This window comes from Procambarus clarkii, chromosome 40 (genome assembly GCF_040958095.1).
Source record: "Procambarus clarkii isolate CNS0578487 chromosome 40, FALCON_Pclarkii_2.0, whole genome shotgun sequence".
Lineage (NCBI taxonomy): Eukaryota > Metazoa > Arthropoda > Malacostraca > Decapoda > Cambaridae > Procambarus > Procambarus clarkii.
This window is the reverse complement of record NC_091189.1, coordinates 3853894-3876594: the sequence shown is the minus strand read 5'-3', so window position 1 is coordinate 3876594 and position 22701 is coordinate 3853894. Positions and strand designations below refer to the sequence as shown.

At 42.6% G+C, this 22701-nt stretch overlaps 1 protein-coding gene across 2 annotated transcripts in view; it reads left to right on the top strand.

Annotated features, from left to right (window-relative positions):
• The window catches only part of eIF5B (eukaryotic translation initiation factor 5B), a 128344-nt gene that overhangs the window by 40437 nt on the left and 65206 nt on the right, over window positions 1-22701 (top strand). For both annotated transcript variants that reach the window (XM_069338626.1, XM_069338627.1), the window contains 2 exons: window positions 2608-2772; window positions 14708-14810. In XM_069338626.1, the coding sequence (XP_069194727.1) occupies window positions 2608-2772; window positions 14708-14810 (268 nt within the window). The remainder of the gene's footprint in view (window positions 1-2607; window positions 2773-14707; window positions 14811-22701) is intronic.

Here is a 22701-nt window from a genome sequence, read left to right as displayed (position 1 = left end):
ACTGTCTAAGCTCACTTATCCGAACTATATGGAAAGGACCTCTTACCGAATAATCCAGACATCTGAATAAGCAGAATTCTTACCAGGGTCCAAAAATTACCATTTTCATAATTTTTGTACCATGTGGGACATTGACTTGTGAGATTTATATTTATTTAATATGAATTTATATAGAATTTATATTTACGTTAGTTTATATATTGCGATATTAAATTGTATGATAAAGTGGACTAAATTTCTGTATTTCTAAAATGTCTCGCAAATCTTTTTTCCTTACACATTATGGGGGGGTTTATGGTTTATATATATAGTCAACCATATAAATTATTGGTTAGCAGACATTCACTACAGTATTAAACTACATATATTACTCTGAACTATGGGTTTCTCATCTGCATTTCATTTTCCCCTTTTGGACTGGGATAAACTTGTCTGCTGCCTCCTTACACTTCTGCGTGATGTATTCCATCATGTCTTGGGCTGTCTTTTTCCTGAGCTCTGTTTCCCATGTTATATCTGTTAGTAATTTTCTTATCTCCACATAGTTTTCCTTGCGGAATACCAGCCTTTTGTTTTTAGGTCCCTTCCTTGAGTACATTAACCCTTCTTCAATCAGATTATCAAACGTTAGTACACTGTGATCGTTCATTTCTACTGGGGCCTCGAAGCCGATTTCCCTTGTGTTGGAGATGTTCAGACTGAGAACTAGGTTGAGTCACGCTGGTTCATTGTTTCCCCTCATTCTTGTGGGTTCCTTGACATGCTGGCTTAAAAAGATTTTTGTTGCCACCTCCAATAGTTTAACTCTCCATGTTTCCTCTCCCATGCGGTTCCTTGTTCTCCCAGTCTATCCTTCCGTGACTGAAGTCCTCCTTGATGAGCAGATGGGATCAAATTCTACAGGCAGCGGAGGCTGCCCTCTCAATTATATTGTTAACTGCCATATTGTTTCTGTTGTGTGCTTGGTTCTTCTATCGTCTGGTGGAGGGTTGTATATCACCACTACTACTACTCTTGGTCCACCCATTGTCATGGTGCCAGTTATGTAGTCTCTGAACCCCTCGCAGCCTGGGATTACCACCATCTTGAAACTCCATCCCTTTCTTATGAGTAGGGCCACTCTGCCTCCTCCCCTACCCTCCCTCCCTCTCTTTCCTTATTGCAGTGTAGTCCTGGGAAAACACTGCTTTTGTTATGAATCCTGAGAGTTTTGTGTCCAATTACATCTGGGTTTACTTCTTGTGCTCTTTCCCTAAGTTCACTTGCCTTGCTTGTAATCCCATCTATGTTCAAGTACATCACCTTGAAGCTGACTCTTTTCTGTCCATTCTAAGTTTCTGTTGGTTCCACTGGAGTAGGGAAACAGGGAGGGTTTGGGATGGGAAGGGGGAAGGGGGAGATCTGGGTTGTGAGGGGGGGGGAGGAAGGGAGACCTGGGTTGTGAGGGGGGGGGTAGGAAGGGAGACCTGGGTTGTGAGGGGGGGTAGGAAGGGAGACCTGGGTTGTGAGGGGGGGAGGAAGGGAGACCTGGGTTGTGAGGGGGGGGAGGAAGGGAGACCTAGGTTCTGAGGGGGGGAGGAAGGGAGACCTGGGTTGTGAGGGGGGGGGGAGGGAGACCTGGGTTGTGAGGGGGCTGGGAAGATCTGGTATGGAGAGAGTGGGGACGAAGGGAGGACTTGGGTGGCTGGGGAGAAAGGAAGGCTTGAGAAGGTGGGGGAGAGGAGAGGGCTTGGGGGGGGGAGATAGGAGGGCTTGTGGGGGGTGGGGGAGAAAGGAGGGCTTGTGGGGGGTGGGGGAGAAAGGAGGGCTTGTGGGAAGGTTGGTGAGAAGGGAGGGCTTAGGGGGGGGATGGGAGGGCTTAGGGGGGGGGAGAAGGGAGGGCTTAAGGGGGTGGGGGAGAAAGGAGGGTTGGGGGGGTGAGGGAGAAGGGTAGGCTTGTAGGGGTGGGGGAGAAGGAAGGGCTTATGGGATCTCTCTCTTTAGCTGGGGTGGGGGAGAAGGGAGGTCTTGAGGAGTGGGTGGGGGGGAGGGTGTTCTAGGTGAGCACTTAGTGGGGGGGGGGGGGCTGGCAGGGGCTGGGGCAGGTAGGGCTTCTATTGGGTGGAAGGTGGGTGTGATCCTCCTCCCCATTGGGGCTGTTGAACTGCCTGTGGAGGGTTCCCCCACTCCCCTCTGGGACTGTAGGGTTCTGGGCTGTGGTTCCTTGATTCCTGTCTCACCCTCTGTGCTCCTTCCTCGCTGCTGCTGCCCTCCAATTAAAAACTGAAATACAGTATTATGGTGAAGGTTAAAATCACAAACGATACTGATTTTTGTCTGGTCTGTAACTTATTAGCAACTGAAGATATTTTTGTGAAATAATTATGTGCATCATCTGACAATGTCACTATCAAGAATCAGATCTATATATCTTCACATTCAATTGAAATTTGTTCTTTCTCACCCTTTAGCTTTAAAGAGCTATGTATATTTTGCTGAAGCATCATTTATAAATCTATTATCACTTGAAGGCAAATCATAACCAAACTGACAAAGTCCTTGTCATATCAAAGCAGTATTGTAAATAAAAGTGAAAGGTTTTAAACACTTGCAAATTATTATTTTTAGATTCTTAAGTTAGAAGAGGAGAAGAGGCTTGAGCAAGAAAGAAAAGAGCGGAAAAAGCTGAAGGAGAAAGAAAGAAAAGAACGTCTGAAGGCAGAAGGCAAGTTGTTAACTCCAAAGCAGAAGCTGGATTTGCGCAGAGCACAAGATCTTTTGGAACATTTGAAGGTAAAAATTCAATTTGATTTGTATTATGTAGAATACTATTTATTTTTCCTTCTCTTCCTTGTCTTCCATATTCTGAAGCACTGTGTGGGTTCTATATTAATATGTAATAAAACAAGGTTTTGATTAGTGTGGTCAAGGGAACTTGATTGTACATATAAAAAAAAGATTACTGATGGTTGGCTTTTAGAAAAGGATAAAGGAGTACAGGGGACTCATGATGAGCAGGAAGCCTACTTCATGGAATGGGAAAGTAGTGGATTGTTCAAGTGAGGTCTCATAATGGCAGTTTTATGAATATGAAAAGTTGGCAGATGGCTACATGAAGGCTTCTGTCGTGGTTGCTTTCCTGGAAAGGAATTCCTTGGGTAACGAGGCATCAGATGTATAGGTTGATAGTGTGTATAGAAATGGGAATCTCTTACAGGACAGGTTAAATCAGTGTTTCTGCAAAGTGTAAATTTTAGAGGAGAAAGACATGTTAAAATTTATTAATTAAGTAATGTTGGTGTAATCTCAGTGGCACAGTGTTTTGGTACAAGAGGTGTTACATTCTCTAAACTACAGTACTTTCATATTTGCCCCTTGATGCCTGTAAATCTTTGTAAACTGTCTTCGTTGTGACAGTATGTGAATTTTAACTCGTATTAATGTGTGATACGAATACTGTATATTTGAGAGTACCAATATTTACATGTTCTTTGGTACAAATAATAATAATGACAGCTCATTGCATCATTACACTTGAAAAAAATGGTGAAAGCATTTATAATACGAAGAAAATAAGATGTATTTAATTAATGCAAGTTGTTGCAACTGTGTGTGTGAACAATGCGAGACTATGCTGAACTCAATAACAGGTTACAAGGTTATTGCATGTACAGTACTAGAGATGATTAATGTTCATAATGGGCATAAAAATGTAGATAGTTATAGTATGTGTGTATAGTGTAATAACGGCAAAAAAGTTTTATTGATCATAAACTATATGTGTGACTGAGATATGTGCACCATATTTTTCAGCATAGCGATGCAACTTGCTCAAACACTTTCCAGTTTTTTGTGCATAATCAACTAGGCAAATGCTCCAACTTTGTCTAAATGATCACAACATAACTTGAAAAACAAGAAAATACAAAATAATTTTAAAATTTAATATTGAAAACTTCAGATTTTCAAATCAGATTAAAAAATATAAACTATCACTAGTTGTTCATTTTGTGTTGTTACGCTCTCAGAATAGCATATGATTTTCATTTTCATCCAATTAGAATATAGGGTTTCAGTATAGCTTACTGTAAAAAAAAGTCAATATTGCATTTGAAATATGCGACACATTTAGACAAAAATAAATTATAACTCCAATCATATAGGGTTTATGAAAAATCCATTCTAAAGGGATTATAGAACAAACAGCTGAGCACAAACACAACTGAGCTGGGGAGGAAAAAGGTGACACCCCTAGGGTCAACACTTGCAGCAGAGGAGCTCCAGCATATTTCAACAATCCTAAGTATTGTAGTACAGGTTGATGGTAGTGAGTGGTGTCCCAGAGAACATAAAGGTATAGTGCTCTTGAAAAATAGGTGAGATAACAGGAAAGTGCTAAGGGAAGTGAAAAATCGGATGAGAAAAAGTTGCCCTAGTGTTTACAGTGCAGAGAAGAACATTCAAGATGGCCACTGGCAAGGGGAAAAACAAAACAGAGCTTGATTTTGAGGGATTCAATGAAGAAAGCATTGATATTAGTAGTCTACATAACAAGTTGGTAAATTTAGATACTATAGTGAACTCTCATGTAGAAATAATTAGTAAATTGAAAGAAAGTAATGACCATTTGAATAGCAAAGTTTTATGTCTTGAGGGTTTAGTGAAAGACTTGCGCAAGGATAAGAATCAATTGGAAACAAATTGCAAAGCCATGGAAGAAGAAAATAAACTCTTAAAAATAGCTTTGGAAGAAGTTAAAGTAAATTTAAACATAAATGACTACAATAGGTTAGGCAAGGAAATTCAACAGGAGAAACAGCTTTTGTCAGCACAGATGGAGGAAGTTACACAGGGAATAGAACAGTGCAAGAAAGATATGCAACTCACTTATGCACAAGTGGCCAAGGAGAAGGAAAAAATAGAAGAAGCAGTAAAGGAAGTCAAACACTGCAGCAACCAAGATAAAACAAACATTAGGCTAGAAGTGAGGAAAGCATTGGCATCTAACCCGAAGTTGGTGCAAAACACAGTTGATCGGAGTAAGTCCCTGATCATTTTTGGCTGCAAAGAAAAGGCGATAACATCTAGGTCAGAAAGAGCTGTAGAAGAAGCTAAAGTAGTAGATAAAATTGTTGGCCTCGTGGAAGGTCTTACAAACAGAGAGAATGTGTGCGACTACAGGAGAATAGGCAGGTACGTAAAAGGGAAAGATCGACCTTTGAGGATCACCCTAAACGGTGCCAAACAGATGGAAGAAGTACTAAGGAATGCTAGAAAATTGCAAAGAGATGAGGATGGGAAAGGGTGGTCGTTAAGACGAGATCTTTCAAAAGAAGATAGAGAGAAGCTGAAACTGAACCTCGCCGAGGCAAAACATTTAAATGAGAGCAGGAATGAAGAAGAAATAAATTCTTTTTTCTACAAAGTGATAGGGGTAGGCAAACCAGTAAAGTGGTACATAAAGGCAAACCAACAAAATCAATAGAGAGAGGGGGAGTGAAGAATAAGGAGAGGGGGAACAAGTTCCTGAAGATTGCATACACCAACATAGATGGAGTGAGATCGAAGATACTGGAGTTAAGTGATGTAATACAGCTGCAGACACCAGACATTGTTGCACTCACGGAGACAAAACTTGAAGATGTAATTTTAAATGAGGTCATATTTCCAAGGGGCTACTCAATTTGGAGACGGGACAGAAAAATTAGGAAAGGCGGTGGCGTTGCTGTGCTGGTAAAAGAACACCTAAAGGTGAAGGAAATAATGACTGCCAATCCACAAGAAGTTGACATAATAGCACTAGAGATCTGCTATGAGGATGATAAACTAATGATGATAAATGCATATAGTCCACCGCCAAGCAGCACATGGTCAAAGGAGGAGCTAGATAGTAAACGTGAAGGTCTTATAACAATAATGAGAGAGATTATAGCGAGAGCGGATAACGATAGATCACGACTGTTGATAGTCGGTGACTTCAACTTGAAATCCATAGACTGGGAAGCATATGAAGCTAAAACAGAAGATTTTTGGACCTGTAAATTTGTAGACCTCATCCTGGAAACATTCTTGTATCAACATGTTAAACAAGCTACGAGGATGAGGGAAGGGGACGTTCCCTCCATGCTAGATTTGATATTTACCAGGAAGGAGGAAGAGATATTTGACATTCAGTACCTTCCTCCCTTGGGTAAAAGTGACCATGTCTTTTTGGGAATAAAGTATGCAATGCGTTATAAGCTGGAAGAAAATAAGGAGGTTGAAGCAGTTGAAAAACCAGACTTCAGGAGAGGACATTATGGTGACCTTAGAAATTTTTTTAGTGAGTATAATTGGACAGACTTGATGCTAGGCAAGGAAGTGAATGAGATGTATGGCAAGTTTTGTGAAATATATGATAAAGGCACAAAAAAATTTATACCAAAACAGAGATGCAGAACTAGGAAACAGGATTGGTTCAATAGAAATTGCGAGAGGGCTAGAGACCGAAAGACACAAAAATGGAATCAATACAGGAAGAGGCCGAACCCCCAAACATACCAGCGATACAAAGATGCGAGAAACAACTACACGGCAGTGAGGAGAGAGGCAGAAAGAAATTTTGAAAAAGGGATTGCGGACAAATGTAAAACAGAACCAGGTCTATTCTATAAATTCATAAACAACAAATTGCAGGTAAAGGATAATATTCAGAGGTTGAAAATGGGAAATAGATTCACGGAAGATGAAAAGGAAATGTGTGAAACACTAAACGAAAAGTTCCAAAGTGTGTTTGTACAAAATGAAATCTTTAGGGAACCAGATACAATAAGAATTCCAGAGAACAACATAGAACACATAGAGGTGTCTAGAGACGAAGTGGAAAAAATGCTCAAGGAGCTCGGTAAGAACAAAGCAGCTGGCCCAGATGGCGTTTCACCATGGGTTCTGAGAGAATGTGCATCTGAGCTCAGCATTCCACTTCACCTGATCTTTCAGGCATCCCTGTGTACAGGAATCGTAGCAGACGGGTGGAAACAGGCTAACATAGTTCCAATCTACAAAAGTGGCAGCAGGGAAGACCCCCTCAATTATAGACCTGTATCATTGACAAGTGTAATAGTGAAAGTATTGGAAAAACTAATCAAAACTAAATGGGTAGAACACCTAGAGAGAAATGATATAATATCAGACAGACAGTATGGTTTTCGATCTGGAAGATCCTGTGTATCGAATTTACTCAGTTTCTATGATCGAGCCACAGAGATATTACAGGAAAGAGATGGTTGGGTTGACTGCATCTATCTGGACCTAAAAAAGGCTTTCGACAGAGTTCCACATAAGAGGTTGTTCTGGAAACTGGAAAATATTGGAGGGGTGACAGGTAAGCTTCTATCATGGATGAGAAATTTTCTGACTGATAGAAAAATGAGGGCAGTAATCAGAGGCAATGTATCAGAATGGAGAAATGTCACAAGTGGAGTACCACAGGGTTCAGTTCTTGCACCAGTGATGTTTATTGTGTACATAAATGATCTACCAGTTGGTATACAGAATTATATGAACATGTTTGCTGATGATGCTAAGATAATAGGAAGGATAAGAAATTTAGATGACTGTCATGCCCTTCAAGAAGACCTGGACAAAATAAGTATATGGAGCACCACTTGGCAAATGGAATTTAATGTTAATAAATGTCATGTTATGGAATGTGGAATAGGAGAACATAGACCCCACACAACCTATATATTATGTGAGAAATCTTTAAAGAATTCTGATAAAGAAAGAGATCTAGGAGTGGTTCTAGATAGAAAACTATCACCTGAGGACCACATAAAGAATATTGTGCAAGGAGCCTATGCTATGCTTTCTAACTTCAGAATTGCATTTAAATACATGGATGGCGATATACTAAAGAAATTGTTCATGACTTTTGTTAGGCCAAAGCTAGAATATGCAGCTGTTGTGTGGTGCCCATATCTTAAGAAGCACATCAACAAACTGGAAAAGGTGCAAAGACATGCTACTAAGTGGCTCCCAGAACTGAAGGGCAAGAGCTACGAGGAGAGGTTAGAAGCATTAAATATGCCAAAACTAGAAGACAGAAGAAAAAGAGGTGATATGATCACTACATACAAAATAGTTAAAGGAATTGATAAAATCGACAGGGAAGACTTCCTGAGACCTGGAATTTCAAGAACAAGAGGTCATAGATTTAAACTAGCTAAACACAGATGCCGAAGAAATATAAGAAAATTCACCTTTGCAAATAGAGTGGTAGACGGTTGGAACAAGTTAAGTGAGAAGGTGGTGGAGGCCAAGACCGTCAGTAGTTTCAAAGCGTTATATGACAAAGAGTGCTGGGAAGACGGGACACCACGAGCGTAGCTCTCATCCTGTAACTACACTTAGGTAATTACACTTAGGTAATTACATATGTCAAAATGGTGAGAATTGGTCAGAAACTTGAATTTTTAGAAGCCAAACAAAGTTGAAACTCTAGTTTGAGATAATTGAAGTTTAAGTTCTCGACAATGAATAGAGGTACAGTACAACCTCGATTCAACACACTATATGGGACCATCCCCGGTGCGTTGGAACGTTGGATTCGTTGCAGAGGTGACCTTCATGAGACATTTGCGTCAGTGTCTTTTTTTTCTTGTAAACAATAAAAATGCATTATCATAGTATATACTGTACCTATATATTACTACTCTACTAAAAAATACTTCTACAGTTGTTATTTACCTTATTGTTGGAGTTATGTCCATCTTGAATTCTCATGAAGTTGTGAATACTGTACAGTAAATACATACTGTACTGTATTATGCCATTAGCACAGTATTGATAAGTAGTTCCGCTGTATGTTGAGTACTGCAATGCAGTTTATGAAAACTATTTTACACTACAATTTCTGTACTGCACCCTTAATTTGAACACTAACACTTTGTACTTAAATTTAACACTTATTCTAACTGTACACTCCACACACGATGTTCTTAGATGTTTGTATCAGCTTTGCTGGTGCTTGCTGCTGCTGCTGCTGTTTGCTTCAGCTGCTTCTGAGCTGGTGCTGGCTGCTGTTGTACCAGTGCTGGGTATGGCTGTGCTCGTGCTGGGTACTGCTGTGCTCATGCTAAGGTACAGCTGTTCTCGTGCTGGGTACGGCTGTGCTCATGCTGGGTACAGCTGTGCGCATGCTGGGTACATCTGTGCTCATGCTAGATACGGTTGTGCGCATGCTGGTTGATTTTCTGCTACTAGTTCTTGCAAAATATTGCTTCATTTTTGGCATTAATAATTATTCTTCCACAGGCGGATAAATACGTCAATCGCAGACAAAGCTAAGGGCACTGGGTGCCTACTGTACGAACGCAAACTAGGTCTATACACCCTACAGTAGGCTGGTGTTTAAGATAGATCCAGTAACATAAATTTCTCTCAAATATTGGATATACATCAAGTTATATATTTTTGGGTTATATATTTAGTTTAGCAACATTATTACGATAATAAGAGCTATAAAAATACTTATTTTAGAACTGATTTATTAATTTTATTATTTCAAAGCCGTAGGTCACTGAACTGTGTAGAAGAAATCAAACAAAACACGCATGGTGTTGTGTGCACACGGATTAGACCCGTCCATTCGCGCTGGAATTTTGCCGCCAATAACATTAATAATTTCTCAAATAGCAGATATCTATCACATTACATATATTTTTGGTTTTATTTAGTTTAGTTTATTAGGATAATAAAGAGTTATTAAAACACTAGTTTTAGAAATGATTTATTAATCTGAAACGTTCATAGTCATGGGTCACTGAACTATGACGACACAGAAGAAAGTGGGTGAAACCTCACTGTAAAGTGAGGTTTCTGTACAGTATTCCCTTATCTGTCCACCCTCACTCATCTTGTTTCATCACAGAAAATGTATATAACAAGATTTCAACACATTAGCTAGCTATGCACGCTTCAGCCTTTAAATTAATTTACAAAGATACGTGTGCCACAAATCAGTGAACGAATATCATTGAAACGAAGTCGTTCACTTGTGTGGACCATTCTGGCTGGTATTTGGTTAAATTAATAAGCGTCACTTGTTGTGTGGACCATTCTGGCTGTTGTTTGGTTCATATGGTTCACTTGTTGTGTGGTCCACTTGTGTGATCCAACTAGTCTTATGAAGGAATTATTAATTGTAATTGTGATAGAATGAGAGTTTTCCACCACTCTGTGAACTCTGTCCCAACATTGTAAGCTTGTAAGCGAGGGAGCCGGTCGGCCGAGCAGACAGCACGCTGGACTTGTGATCCTATGGTCCCGGGTTCGATCCCGGGCGCTGGCGAGAAACAATGGGCAGAGTTTCTTTCACCCTATGCCCCTGTTACCTAGCAGTAAAATAGGTACCTGGGTGTTAGTCAGCTGTCACTGGCTGCTTCCTGGGGGTGGAGGCCTGGTCGAGGACCGGGCCGCGGGGACACTAAGCCCCGAAATCATCTCAAGATAACCACAAGATTGTGGACCACTTGTGGTCCACTTGTGTGATCCAACTTGTCATCTGAAGGAATTATTAATTGTAACCTGTGATGGAATGGGAAAGTTTTCCACCACTCTGTGAACTCTGTCCCAACATTGTAAGCTTATGGACTACTTGTGCGGTCCCCTTGTGTGATCGAACTTGTCATATGAGCGAATTATTAATTGTAATCTGTGATAGAATGGGAAAGTTTTCCACCAGTCTGTGAACTCTGTCTCGACATTGTAAGCAAATCCGAACATGTCCCGCTTCGGCGAACCATTGTTCATTGAACTGGGTGAGTAAATCCGGCCTGAAAAATGTGCGAACTAGCCGGAGATTCGTTGAATCGAGGTTGTACTGAAGTTCTAATTCGTTAATTGTATGTTTATTAAAACATTGTTTGGCATTCGTACTCGAATATGTGAAAGTTGTGGGTCAATATGTGTTGAAATGAAGTCAAGGAAAAATAACCCTGCAAAAAAAATATACAGTATAGGGATAATTATAATAATTATAATGATTTAGGAGATATATTTAGGGTATACTTTATATAAGTGAAAAACCCTAATGTTGTCCCTAATCATCAAAACATCCTAAAGTGACAAAGAAAATACAGTTTGAAATCTGTGAAAAAATCAGCCAAAAAAATTCAGTCCCAAGTTCTGCGAGTTATGACTGATTTTTTTTGTTGGCCAATTTCATTCTATTCTCACATAGGGAAGGGTATGCACTCTCCAGGATGTAAAGGGTACAACAAAATCAGATAATAAACAAAGAAGATAAAAACTGAACTCTTGAAAAAATATAAATCCCCTAAAAATTTTTTTTTTTTTTGTGGGGGGCAATGATGAAAGTAACACATTAACATTGGGCAATATCTTTATGTGATATATAACAAAATAGAGCATAATGGCATACTTACCCATTATTATTTGTGGTATTATGTATTACTCAGCTATGCTATAAAGGCACCGGCTTCATATTCACTTTGTGGACACTTCTTAGTACACTTCTTAGTACCCTGTACAATTCTTATTCTTTGAGCGTCTGACAGGGGCTTGCATCTCTTTATTACTGCATTATCCCTTAGTTCCAGTTAACAGTTAATAGGAGCTGTTCTCCTTATCAACAAAGCATTCTTTTTAAAACGAAGCTTCTTGCAGGCAGCTTTGTCTAGTTGTCGTCCTATGTCAGACTTGTTGCTTATCTGGGGTGGCCATTCTCGGCCTTCTCAGAAAGATCATACCAGGGCTCGGAGTTCCTCTGTTCGGGGTGGGCTATTTGTACCAGCTTCAGAGCCGGCGTCGTCTGGTCGGCACCGTGATCGCTCTTCTCGTCGGCCTGCTTATTGTAAGGGGGGATGGTGTGGAGGCTCACGCTGTTAGCTCACGCTTGGTCCCATGATTCGTTGGCGTTTCGGGTCATCTCCTCCGGCCTGTAGTGGCGTTGGGCGGCGGCTGCTCCTGAGGTTTCAGGGCTCACGGGGCAGGCTTCTTCCTCTGCACTCCGTCGGGTCACCTTGGAGTGGGTGCACTTGGGCGTGGTCAAAACAACTTCATCCCTCAGGTGGGTTTCCCGCCTGTTTCCATTGCTGAAACGGGAATGTGCAGATCTCCAGTTCATTCTGGACTTATCCCGTCTTCTTGAGGTTATCTTGAGATGATTTCGGGGTTTTAGTGTCCCCGCGGCCCGGTCTTCAACCAGGCTTCCACCCCCCAGGAAGCAGCCCGTGACAGCTGACTAACATCCAGGTATCTATTTTACTGCTAGGTAACAGGGGCATAGGGTGAAAGAAACTTTGCCCATTGTTTCTCGCCGGCGCCTGGGATCGAACCCGGGACCACAGGATCACAAGACCAGCGTGCTCTCCGCTCGGCCGACCGTCTAAACCCCTGGATTCCTTGCCCCTCCTTTTGGATGACCACACTGTCTCGGGTCCGGCTTCTTTTGGAGCCAGGTGCTTGGATGGTGTCTCTGGACCTCCAGGGTGCGTATTGGCATGTTACCATTCATCCGGGGTTCAAGGACTGGTTAAGATTTGTGGTGGGGTAGTAGGCTTACTGCTTTCGTAGTCTTCCTTTTGGCTTGAGTCTGGCACTTTGTGTATTCACACATCTACCCGGGTCGTGGTGACCGGTCTGCTACTGCTAGGGGTTTGGGTTCTGGCCTACCTCGACAACTGGTTGGTGTGAGCTCCCAGCTGGTCTGCTTGTCTACTCACTAGGAGTGTGGTTTTTTCCCAGCTCACTGGGTTCAGATTCCTGGTGATTTGGAGGAAGTCCCACCTGGTTCTGTCCCAGGTTTGGACTTGCCTGGTGTTACAGTCACTATGGACCAGTAACCGGGTTCTTGATGGATGAACCTTGTTTCTAATATCCGACCCCGAGCTGGTAGTGGCTTTCAAGGAATTGGTTATATAATGCAATGAATTACTAAGGGAGGGATGAACAAAACACTATTCCCTTTTTAAATATATTTGCCTCCAGCGTTAAAATATATATATTAGAATGAGTAGACTATTCCTACACCTATGTACAGTGATACCCTTTCACACAAGATATCAAACGCGCTCACATGCAGTGTTCAACAATCGCCAGTGTTTCTTTCCACCCAGTACCTTGTCCAACCGTACTGGAAAACATTGGTGAGTTTCACCTTGTACGTGGGCCAGCCAACTGACAGTATCACGAAGTGCCTATACCCCATGACCACCCTCCAGCCACTTGCTGGCAGAGTACCTCAGCCACACACTGATCGGGACCACAAAGCAATTGATACAGGGGTAGCGAACCCCTGGCAGAAGCCTCAGCGTCCGGCTAGAAGCACTTCTCAACAGGCACCTCACTGTCGTTCGTTTCTCTCCTAAGCCAGTCCCAGGGTACGCCGATCTCTTTCAATACTACCTAAACAGCAGTCAACGCACACTGCTTTAGATCGGCGGCAGCTTACTTAATCGTCTTGCAGGACTAAGTCGGGAGAATGTTGGCTGCCCAAGGTAAACTGCTATCCTCAGCACAACTGCCTCCAGACGGCACTTCTTTGGACACAAACACGTCATCAGTTAATTGGACAGTACAGGCGAAACCAGGAGGTAACACACTCTGGGGATGTTGACATCGTGCTCCGTAGCACAACAGATGGCACTGATCTTGAGCCACCACCTCACCAGAGGTCACCCACGACGACCTCTCTGCCTGACCAAGGCAGGAAACTTGAGCCATTTGCCACGATCACGCCACCACCCAAAGATGGCGTTGTCTACGTAGTGTCCAATTCCAGGGGAGTTTGAGTACAGACTCAAAGATGGCGCTGGAATTATCAGGCCATACTCAGACGGTGGTGACGAGTCCGTAACACCTGGGTCTTGTTTGCGACTCGCGGACAGCTTCCTTGTCTTTCCCTCTGGAGGCATTGCTGCGGCTGCAGTCCCACCTTCAGCTGTTTCTGGGGAGGTCCCGGGTCACTCGGAGGTTGCTCGAGCAGTTTTGAGGGAGTCTGGACTTCGCCGTGCTGGTTTACCCGCTGGGTCAGATTTGGCTTTGGCGTCTGTTCTGGTTCCTTCGGGGATGCCCCTTCTGCCTGGAATGTGAGATCTTGCAGATTACCCTAATATTCGGGTTACTGGACTGCAAATTGAGCTCTTGCTATCCCATTTAAATGGGATTGCTTCGGCATTATATGGGAAGCTTCCAAATATTTGAATGATATTAAACCCTTCAAGAGCACAAATATTCCTGACATTTGTATTCCCTGTATGTACAATGCAAAATACAGTATATTAAATAAAACAAATTTGATTTTAATCTTTTAAAAATAAACATTAATATTATAGAGAATGTGATTATTTTTTTAAATTCCTTGTACTAGTATTTCCTTTGTTATGCAAAGTTTAAAATTAATTATATTTTGATAGTCATATAGTGTCTTGAAATTTAAATGTACAGCAAGTGTTTCCCTCATAATTAAATGTTTTCTATTATAGGATTCACTCACTTTACATGATCATAATTGATTTAATTGTTTTGTTATCAACCCCTTGCCAATTCCCATCCCACAAGCACTTCCTCCCAATATTTTACCAGCTGCACAATACTGCTCTAATACATTGTAAATGAAATCTGTGAATGTGTTGAAAGCATAATTCAAATAAGAGTTCTACTGTTTGGAACAGTAATATGAATTATAAAATCCTAAACCTAATGGTTTACCTGTGTGTTCATCCAGGCCCAAGGTGTTAGCATGCCAGAGGCTGGAGAAAAGAGACCTCGTCCGGGAACCAGAATCCGACCTAAAAAAAATAAGAAAGAGGAGAAAACAGAAGAACAAGGTAAGCATAAATAACTCAAGGGAAAGTGTGTGTAGTTTAAACAGTAACAGGTCTTTCGTTGCTACAGTATTTTTGTATGCACTGCTATATTTGGTGATTTATCCAATTTCTTGTAAGGGAATTTCTTTGGAGGAGCCTGACAGCTGAGTGGACAGAGCTTCGGATTCGTAGTCCTGAGGTTCCGGGTTCGATCCCCGGTGGAGACAGAAACAAATGGACAGTTTCTTTCACCCTGATGCCCCTGTTATCTAGCAGTAAATAGATCCCTGGGAGTTAGACAGCTGCTACGGGCTGCATGCCTTGGCAAAAAATTATAGGCCAGTTGCACTAACATCACACATAATAAAAGTGTTTGAAAGAGTGATTAGGAATCAAATTTCTAGTTTTATGGAAAACAATGACTTGCACAATCCAGGACAACATGGATTTAGAGCGGGAAGATACTGTCTGTCACAGTTACTCAACCACTATGACAAAATCACAGAAGCCCTAGAAGAAAAGCAAAATGCAGATGTTGTATACACAGACTTTGCAAAGGCGTTCGACAAATGTGACCATGGGGTGATAGCTCACAAAATGAGGTCAATGGGAATAACTGGAAAAGTAGGACACTGGATACTCAATTTCCTGTCAAACAGAACACAAAGAGTAACAGTCAATCAGATAAAATCGAGTTCAAGCGATGTTAAAAGCTCTGTACCTCAAGGTACAGTCCTTGCACCGCTACTGTTCCTTATTCTCATATTTGATATAGACAAAAATACACGTCACAGCTTCGTGTCGTCCTTTGCAGATGACACAAAAATCAGCATGAAAATTACCTCTGCTGAAGACATTGAAAAACTACAAGCAGACATCAACAAAGTTTTCGATTGGGCAGCAGAAAATAACATGATGTTTAACAGTGATAAATTTCAGGTACTCAGGTACGGCAAAAATGAGGATCTGAAACATAATACAGGGTACAAAACACAATCGAATCTTTCCATAGTAGAAAAACAGCATGTCAAGGATTTGAGAATAATGATGTCCGACGATCTAACATTTAGGGAGCATAACCAAGCAAATATTGCGTCGGCCAGAAAAATGATCGGATGCAGGCGATGAGTCACAATAACGTGGCTGAAGTATGTTGACCAGACCACACACTAGAAATTGAAGGGACGACGACGTTTCGGTCCGTCCTGGACCATTCTCAAGTCGATTGTGACTTGAGAATGGTCCAATTGAGAATTGTGACTTGAGTCGATCACAATCGACTTGAGAATGGTCCAGGACGGACCGAAACATCGTCGTCCCTTCAATTTCTAGTGTGTGGTCTGGTCAACAATGATCGGATGGATTACGAGAACTTTCAAATCCAGGGATCCCATCACAATGGTTGTACTCTTCAAGTCACTTGTGTTGTCCCGTCTCAAGTACTGCTCAGTACTCACTTCCCCCTTCAGAGCAGGAGAGATTGCTGAAATAGAGGGAATACAGAGAACATATACGGCACGCATAGACGAGATAAAACGCCTAAATTATTGGGATTGTCTCAAAGCTCTCCAAATGTACTCTCTAGAAAGGAGACGAGAGAGATACCAAATAATATACACATGGAAAATACTGGAGGGCCAGGTCCCAAATCTACACAGTAAAATAACAACATACTGCAGTGAACGATATGGAAGAAAATGCAAGATTGAACCAGTGAAGAGCAGAGGTGCCATAGGCACAATCAGAGAGTGCTGTATAAACATCAGAGGTCCGCGGTTGTTCAACGTCCTCCCAGCGGCTATAAGAAATATTGCCGGAACAACCGGGGGACATCTTCAAGAGAGAACTGGACTGTTTTCTAAGAGAAGTTCCAGATCAGCCGGGCTGTGGTGGGTATGTGGCCCTGCGGGCCGCTCCAAGTAACAGCCTGGTGGACCAAACTCTCACAAGTCGAGCTTGGCCTCGGGCCGGGCTTGGGGAGTAGAAGAACTCCCAGAACCCCATCAAGCAGGTATCAAACAGGTATGCATTATGGGGGTGTGTAACAAAAAGTAGGACTGGTCAAGGATCGGACTGCGGGGACGCTAAGCCCCGAAATCATCTCAAGATAACCTCAAGATAATTAATTTGTAAAAATTTGATTTTGAGGTTCTTTATATTCTGTATAGAGATTTGTTTATATAAATTCTTTGAAGTATTTTGCAGGGGATGCTTGTCAGTGATACAGGTCTTTAGTTAAGTGCCTCCTCCCTCTTCTTCTTTCTTGAAAATTGGTTTCGCCAATTTGCTTTCTTCCAGCAACTGGGCAACTCTCCCGTCATAAGTGACTCATTAAAGATCCTTGCCAGAGGCACACTGAGGGCCTGCACTGCCTCTTTTACTATCCACGGTGTGTGTAATTACCTAAGTGTAGTTACAGGATGAGAGCTACGCTCATGGTGTCCTGTCTACCCAGCACTCTGTCATATAATGCTTTGAAGCTACTGACGGATTTGGCCACCACCACCTTCTCGCTTAACTTGTTCCAACTGTCTACCACTCTGTTTTCGAAAGTGAATTTTCTTATATTTCTTCGGCATCTTTGTTTAGTTAGTTTCAATCTATGACCTCTTGTTCTTGAAGTTCCAGGTTTCAGGAAATCTTCCCTATTGATTTTATCAATTCCTGTTACTATTTTGTACGTAGTGATCATATCACCTCTTTTTCTTCTGTCTTATAGTTTTGGCATACTTAATGTCTATAACCTCTCCTCGTAGCTCTTACCCATCAGTTCTGGGAGTCACTTAGTAGCATGTCTTTGCACTTTTTCCAGTTTGTTGATGTGCTTCTTAAGATATGGGCACCACACAACCGCTGCATATTTTAACATTGGCCTAACAAAAGTCGTGAACAATTTTTTTAGTATTTCACCATCCATGCATTTAAAAGCAATTCTGAAGTTAGAAAGTGTGGCATAGGCTCCTCGCACAACGTTCTTTGTGGTCCTCAGGTGATAGTTTTCTATCTAGAACCACCCTTAGATCTATTTCTTTATCAGAATTCTTTAAAGATTTCTCACATAATTTGTAGGTTGTGTAGGGTCTATGTTCTCCTATTCCATATTCCATAACATGGCATTTATTTACATTAAATTTCATTTGCCAAGTGGTGCTCCATATACTTATTTTGTCCAGGTCTTCTTGAAGGGCATGACAAGCATCTAAGTTTATCCTTCCTATTATCTTAGCATCATCAGGAAACATGTTCATATGAGTCTGTATACCAACTGCTAGATCATTTATGTAGACGATGAACATCACTGGTGTTGTTAGGCCTTTTTGTTAGGCCTTTTTGTTAGGTTTTTGTTAGGCCGACTTTTGTTAGGCCAATGTTAAAATATACAGCGGTTGTGTGGTGCCCATATCTTAAGAAGCACATCAACAAACTGGAAAAAGTGCAAAGACATGCTACTAACTGAACCCTGTACTCACCTATTTGTGCTTGCGGGGTTGAGCTTTGGCTCTTTGGTCCCGCCTCTCAACTGTCAGTCAACTGGTGTAGAGATTCTTGAGCCTACTGGGCTCTATCATATCTACATTTGAAACTGTGTATGGAGTTAGCCTCCACCACATCACTTCCTAGTGCATTCCATTTATTAACTACTGACACTGAAAAAATTCTTTCTAACGTCTCTGTGGCTCATCTGGGTACTAAGTTTCCACCTGTGTCCCCTTGTTCGTGTCCCTCTTGTGCCGAAGAGTTTCTTTGTCCACCCTGTCAATTCCCCTGAGAATTTTGTAGGTGGTTATCATGTCTCCCCTTACTCTTCTGTTTTCCAGGGATGTGAGGTTCAGCTCCTTTAGCCTTTCCTCGTAGCTCGTTCCTCTTAGTTCCGGGACGAGCCTGGTGGCATATCGTTGGATCTTCTCTAACTTTGTCTTGTGTTTAACTAGGTATGGACTCCAGGCTAGAGCTGCATACTCCAGGATTGGTCTTACATAAGTGGTATACAGGGTCCTGAACGATTCCTTACACAAGTTTCTAAAGGCAGTTCTTATGTTGGCCAGTCTAGCATATGCCGCTGATGATATTCTTTTGATGTGGGCCTCTGGGGACAGGTTCGGTGTGATATCAACCCCCAGATCTTTCTCTCTATTTGACTCTTGCAGGATTTCACCTCCCAGATGATACCTTGTGTTCAGCCTCCTGCTCCCTTCACCTAATTTCATTACCTTACACTTTCCTGAGTTGAACTTTAGCAGCCATTTTCTAGACCATTCCTCCAGTTTGTCCAGGTCATCCTGTAGTCTCTGTCTATCTTCATCCGTCTTGATTCTTATCATAATTTTTGCACCATCAGCAAACATTGAGAGGAATGAGTCTATACCCTCCGGAAGATCGCTTACATATATTAGAAATAGGATGGGTCCAAGAACTGAGCCCTGTGGGACTCTGCTGGTGACATCTCGCCACTCTGATGTCTCCCCCCTCACCGTTACTCGCTGTTTCCTGTTGTTTAAGTACTCCCTTATCCACGGGAGCACCTTACCTTTTACTCCTGCCTGATGCTCCAACTTTTTTTAACAGCCTTTTATGGGGTACTGTGTCAAAGGGTTTTTGGCAGTCCAGGAAAATACAGTTGCCCCACCCTTCTCTTTCCTGCCTAATTTTTGTTGCCTGGCCACAGAATTCTATTAAACCTGTGAGGCACGATTTACCATCCCTGAACCCATGTTGGTGGTGTGTTACAAAGTTATTTCCCTCCAGATGCTCTACGAGCCTTTTCCTCACGATCTTCTCCATCACCTTGCATGGTATACAAGTTAGGGAAACTGGGCTGTAGTTCAGTGCCTCTTGCCTGTCACCCTTCTTGTATATTGGGACTACATTAGCTGTCTTCCAACTTTCTGGTAAGTCTCCTGTTTCCAGTGACCTGTTATACACCATAGAGAGTGGCACACTTAGTGCTTCTGCACCTTCCTTTAGTATCCATGGTGAGATTCTGTCAGGCCCAACAGCCTTTGTTACATCCAGCTCCAGCAGACACCTTTTGACCTCATCACTGGTGAGGTTAAATTCCTCCAAGGTAGCTTGGTTTGCCGCCGCCTCATTTAGTGCAGGGGCTTATCCTTGTTCTATTGTAAAGACCTCCTGGAATCTCTTGAGTTCTTCATACACCTCCTTGTCATTCTCTGTGTATCTGTTCTCCCCTTTTCTCAGTTTCATCACTTGTTCCTTCACTGCTGTTTTCCTCCTGATGTGGCTGTGGAGCAGTTTTGGTTGGGTCTTGGCTTTACTCGCTATGTCATTTTCAAACTGTCTCTCTGCTTCCCTCCTCACTCTGGGGTACTCATTTCTGGCCCTCTGGTATCTCTCCCTGCTCTCCGGTGTTCTGTTATTTCTGTAATTTCTCCATGTTCTTTTACTCAGTTGCTTTGCTACCTTGCATTCCTGGTTGAACCATGGGTTTTTCTGTTTTTTCGTTTTTCTCCTTTTGGATGGGGATAAACCTGTCTGCAGCTTCCTGCCACTTCTGGGTGACAAAATCCATCGTGCCCTACACATTCTTGTCTCTTAAGTTCTGTTTTCCATGGTATTCCTCTGAGGAAGTTCCTCATCTTGTTATATTTTCCTCTTCTGTAATTTAGTCTTTTTCCCTCCGATCCCATCCTTGGACAGGTTATCCCTACCTCCACCAAGTACTCAAAAATCAGTACACTGTGGTCACTCATTCCTATGGGGGCTTCAACTTTGACTTTCCTTATTTCTGACTCATTCAGGGTGAATATCAAATCGAGTCTAGCTGGTTCATCATTGCCTCTCACTCTTGTGGGTTCCTTGACATGCTGGGTCAGAAAGTTCCTTGTTGCCACTTCCAAGAGTTTAGCTCTCCACATATCTGCACCACCATGTGGGTCCCCATTCTCCCAGTCTATCTTTCCATGGTTGAAATTGCCCATGATTAAGAGTCTTGAGCCATTCCTGCAGGCAACTGAAGCTGCTGCTCTCTATTATATTAATGGTTGCCGTGTTGTTCCTATCAAACTCCTGTCTAGGTTTTCTGTCATTTAGGGGAGGGTTGTAAATGACTGCCACTATTATCTTAGGTCCACCCATTGTTATAGTTCCTGTTATGTAATCTCTGAACCCGTCACAGTCTGGAATTTCCATCTCATCAAAACTCCAGTCCTTCCTTATCAGCAGGGTCACTCCTCCACCTCCTCTCCCTTCCCTCTCTTTCCTTACTATATAGTAGTCCTTTGGAAACACGGCATCTGTTATGACTCCTGACAATTTTGTTTTCGTGAGTCCTATTACATCAGGGTTTTCTTCTTGCGCCCTTTCTGCCAGTTCACTTGCTTTATTGGTAATCCCATCAATGTTTGAGTACATTACCTTGAAGCTCACTTTCTTACATCCAGTTTCACCCTCACTCCCCACAAGTGTAGGAAGTTGTTCTATGGTCATTGCTACTTGGGTAGGCTCATCCTCCTGTGAGGTAGTTGCCAGGGGTTCAGGGGAGGTGGAGTGGGGGATGGAGGGCTTAGGTCTTGCTCAGGCCTGCTTGGGGGTGAGGGGGCAGGGATTGCTTGGGGAGAGGGCATGCCTTCCTGTGGTGTAGTTGACAGGGGTTTGGGGGGAGGTGGAGTGGGGGATGGAAGACTTAGGTCTCGCCTGGGCCTGCTTGGGGCAGGAAGAAGACCAGGGGCTGGGAAAGCAGGGGATACTTCGGGTAAGGGAAGAGGGAGGATTTGGGTTTTATGATGGGCATTGTGCAGGGGCAAGGAAGGGTTTGTGCTGGGGGATAGGGGGGGGGCCTATTGGGTGATGGGCTGGGGTGTTGCATTCCCCCCTGGGGTTCCTGAGTTGCTGGATTGGGGTTCCCCACTCCCCTCTGTGTGTGTGTACTCACCTAGTAGTGCTTGTGGGGGTTGAGCTCTGGCCCTTTGGTCCCACCTCTCAACTGTCAATCAACTGATGTACAGGTTCCTGAGCCTACTGGGCTCTGTCATATCTACATTTCAAACTGTGTATGTAGTGTGCCTCCACCACATCACTGCCTACCTGTTAATTACTCTTACACTGAAAAAGTTCTTTCTAATGTCCCTGTGGCTCATTTGGGTACTCTTGTTTCCACCTGTCTTCCCCCCCCCCTTGTTCAAATACCACCCATGTTAAACAGTTTATCTTTATCTACCCTGTCAATTCCTCTGAGAATTTTGTAGGTATTGATCATGTGTTCCCGAGCTCTTCTGTCTTCCAGCGACATGAGATGCATTTCACGCAACCTTTCTTTGTAATTCATGCTTCTTAGTTATGGAACTAGCCTAGTGGCATACTTCTGAACGTTTTCCAGCTTTGTCTTGTGCTTTACAAGGTACGGGCTCTATGCTGGGGCCGCATACTCCAGGATTGGTCTTAGATATGTGGTATACAAAGTTCTGAAGGATTCCTCACATTGATTTCTGAAGGCAGTTCTGATGTTTGTCAGCCTTTAGTCTAAATCTTTCTCTCTGTCTGTTTTATTAAGGACTTCATCTACCATTCGGTATCCTGTGTCTGGCCTCCTGTTTCCTCTGCCTCATAGTTTCATTACCTTACACACTAAACAATGTGTTCAACAAGCTGCTCATCAAAGTATGCCATAAAATGTGTGTGTGTATTTACTATTTGTATCTGCAAAATCAAGCTATTAGCCCTTGGACCCTGCCTTTCTGACCAATTTATTTTTCCTCTATGTCCACTACACATTTCTCTCTCTAACATGTGCACGGGCACACACAAGCGCGCGCACATCCCAGGAAGCAGCTTGTAGCAGCTGTCTAACTCCCAGGTACCTATTTATTGCTAGGTAAATAGGGGGAACCTGGGTGAAAGAAACTGCCCATTTGTTTATGCCTCTGCCAGGGATCGACCCCGGGCTCTTAGGACT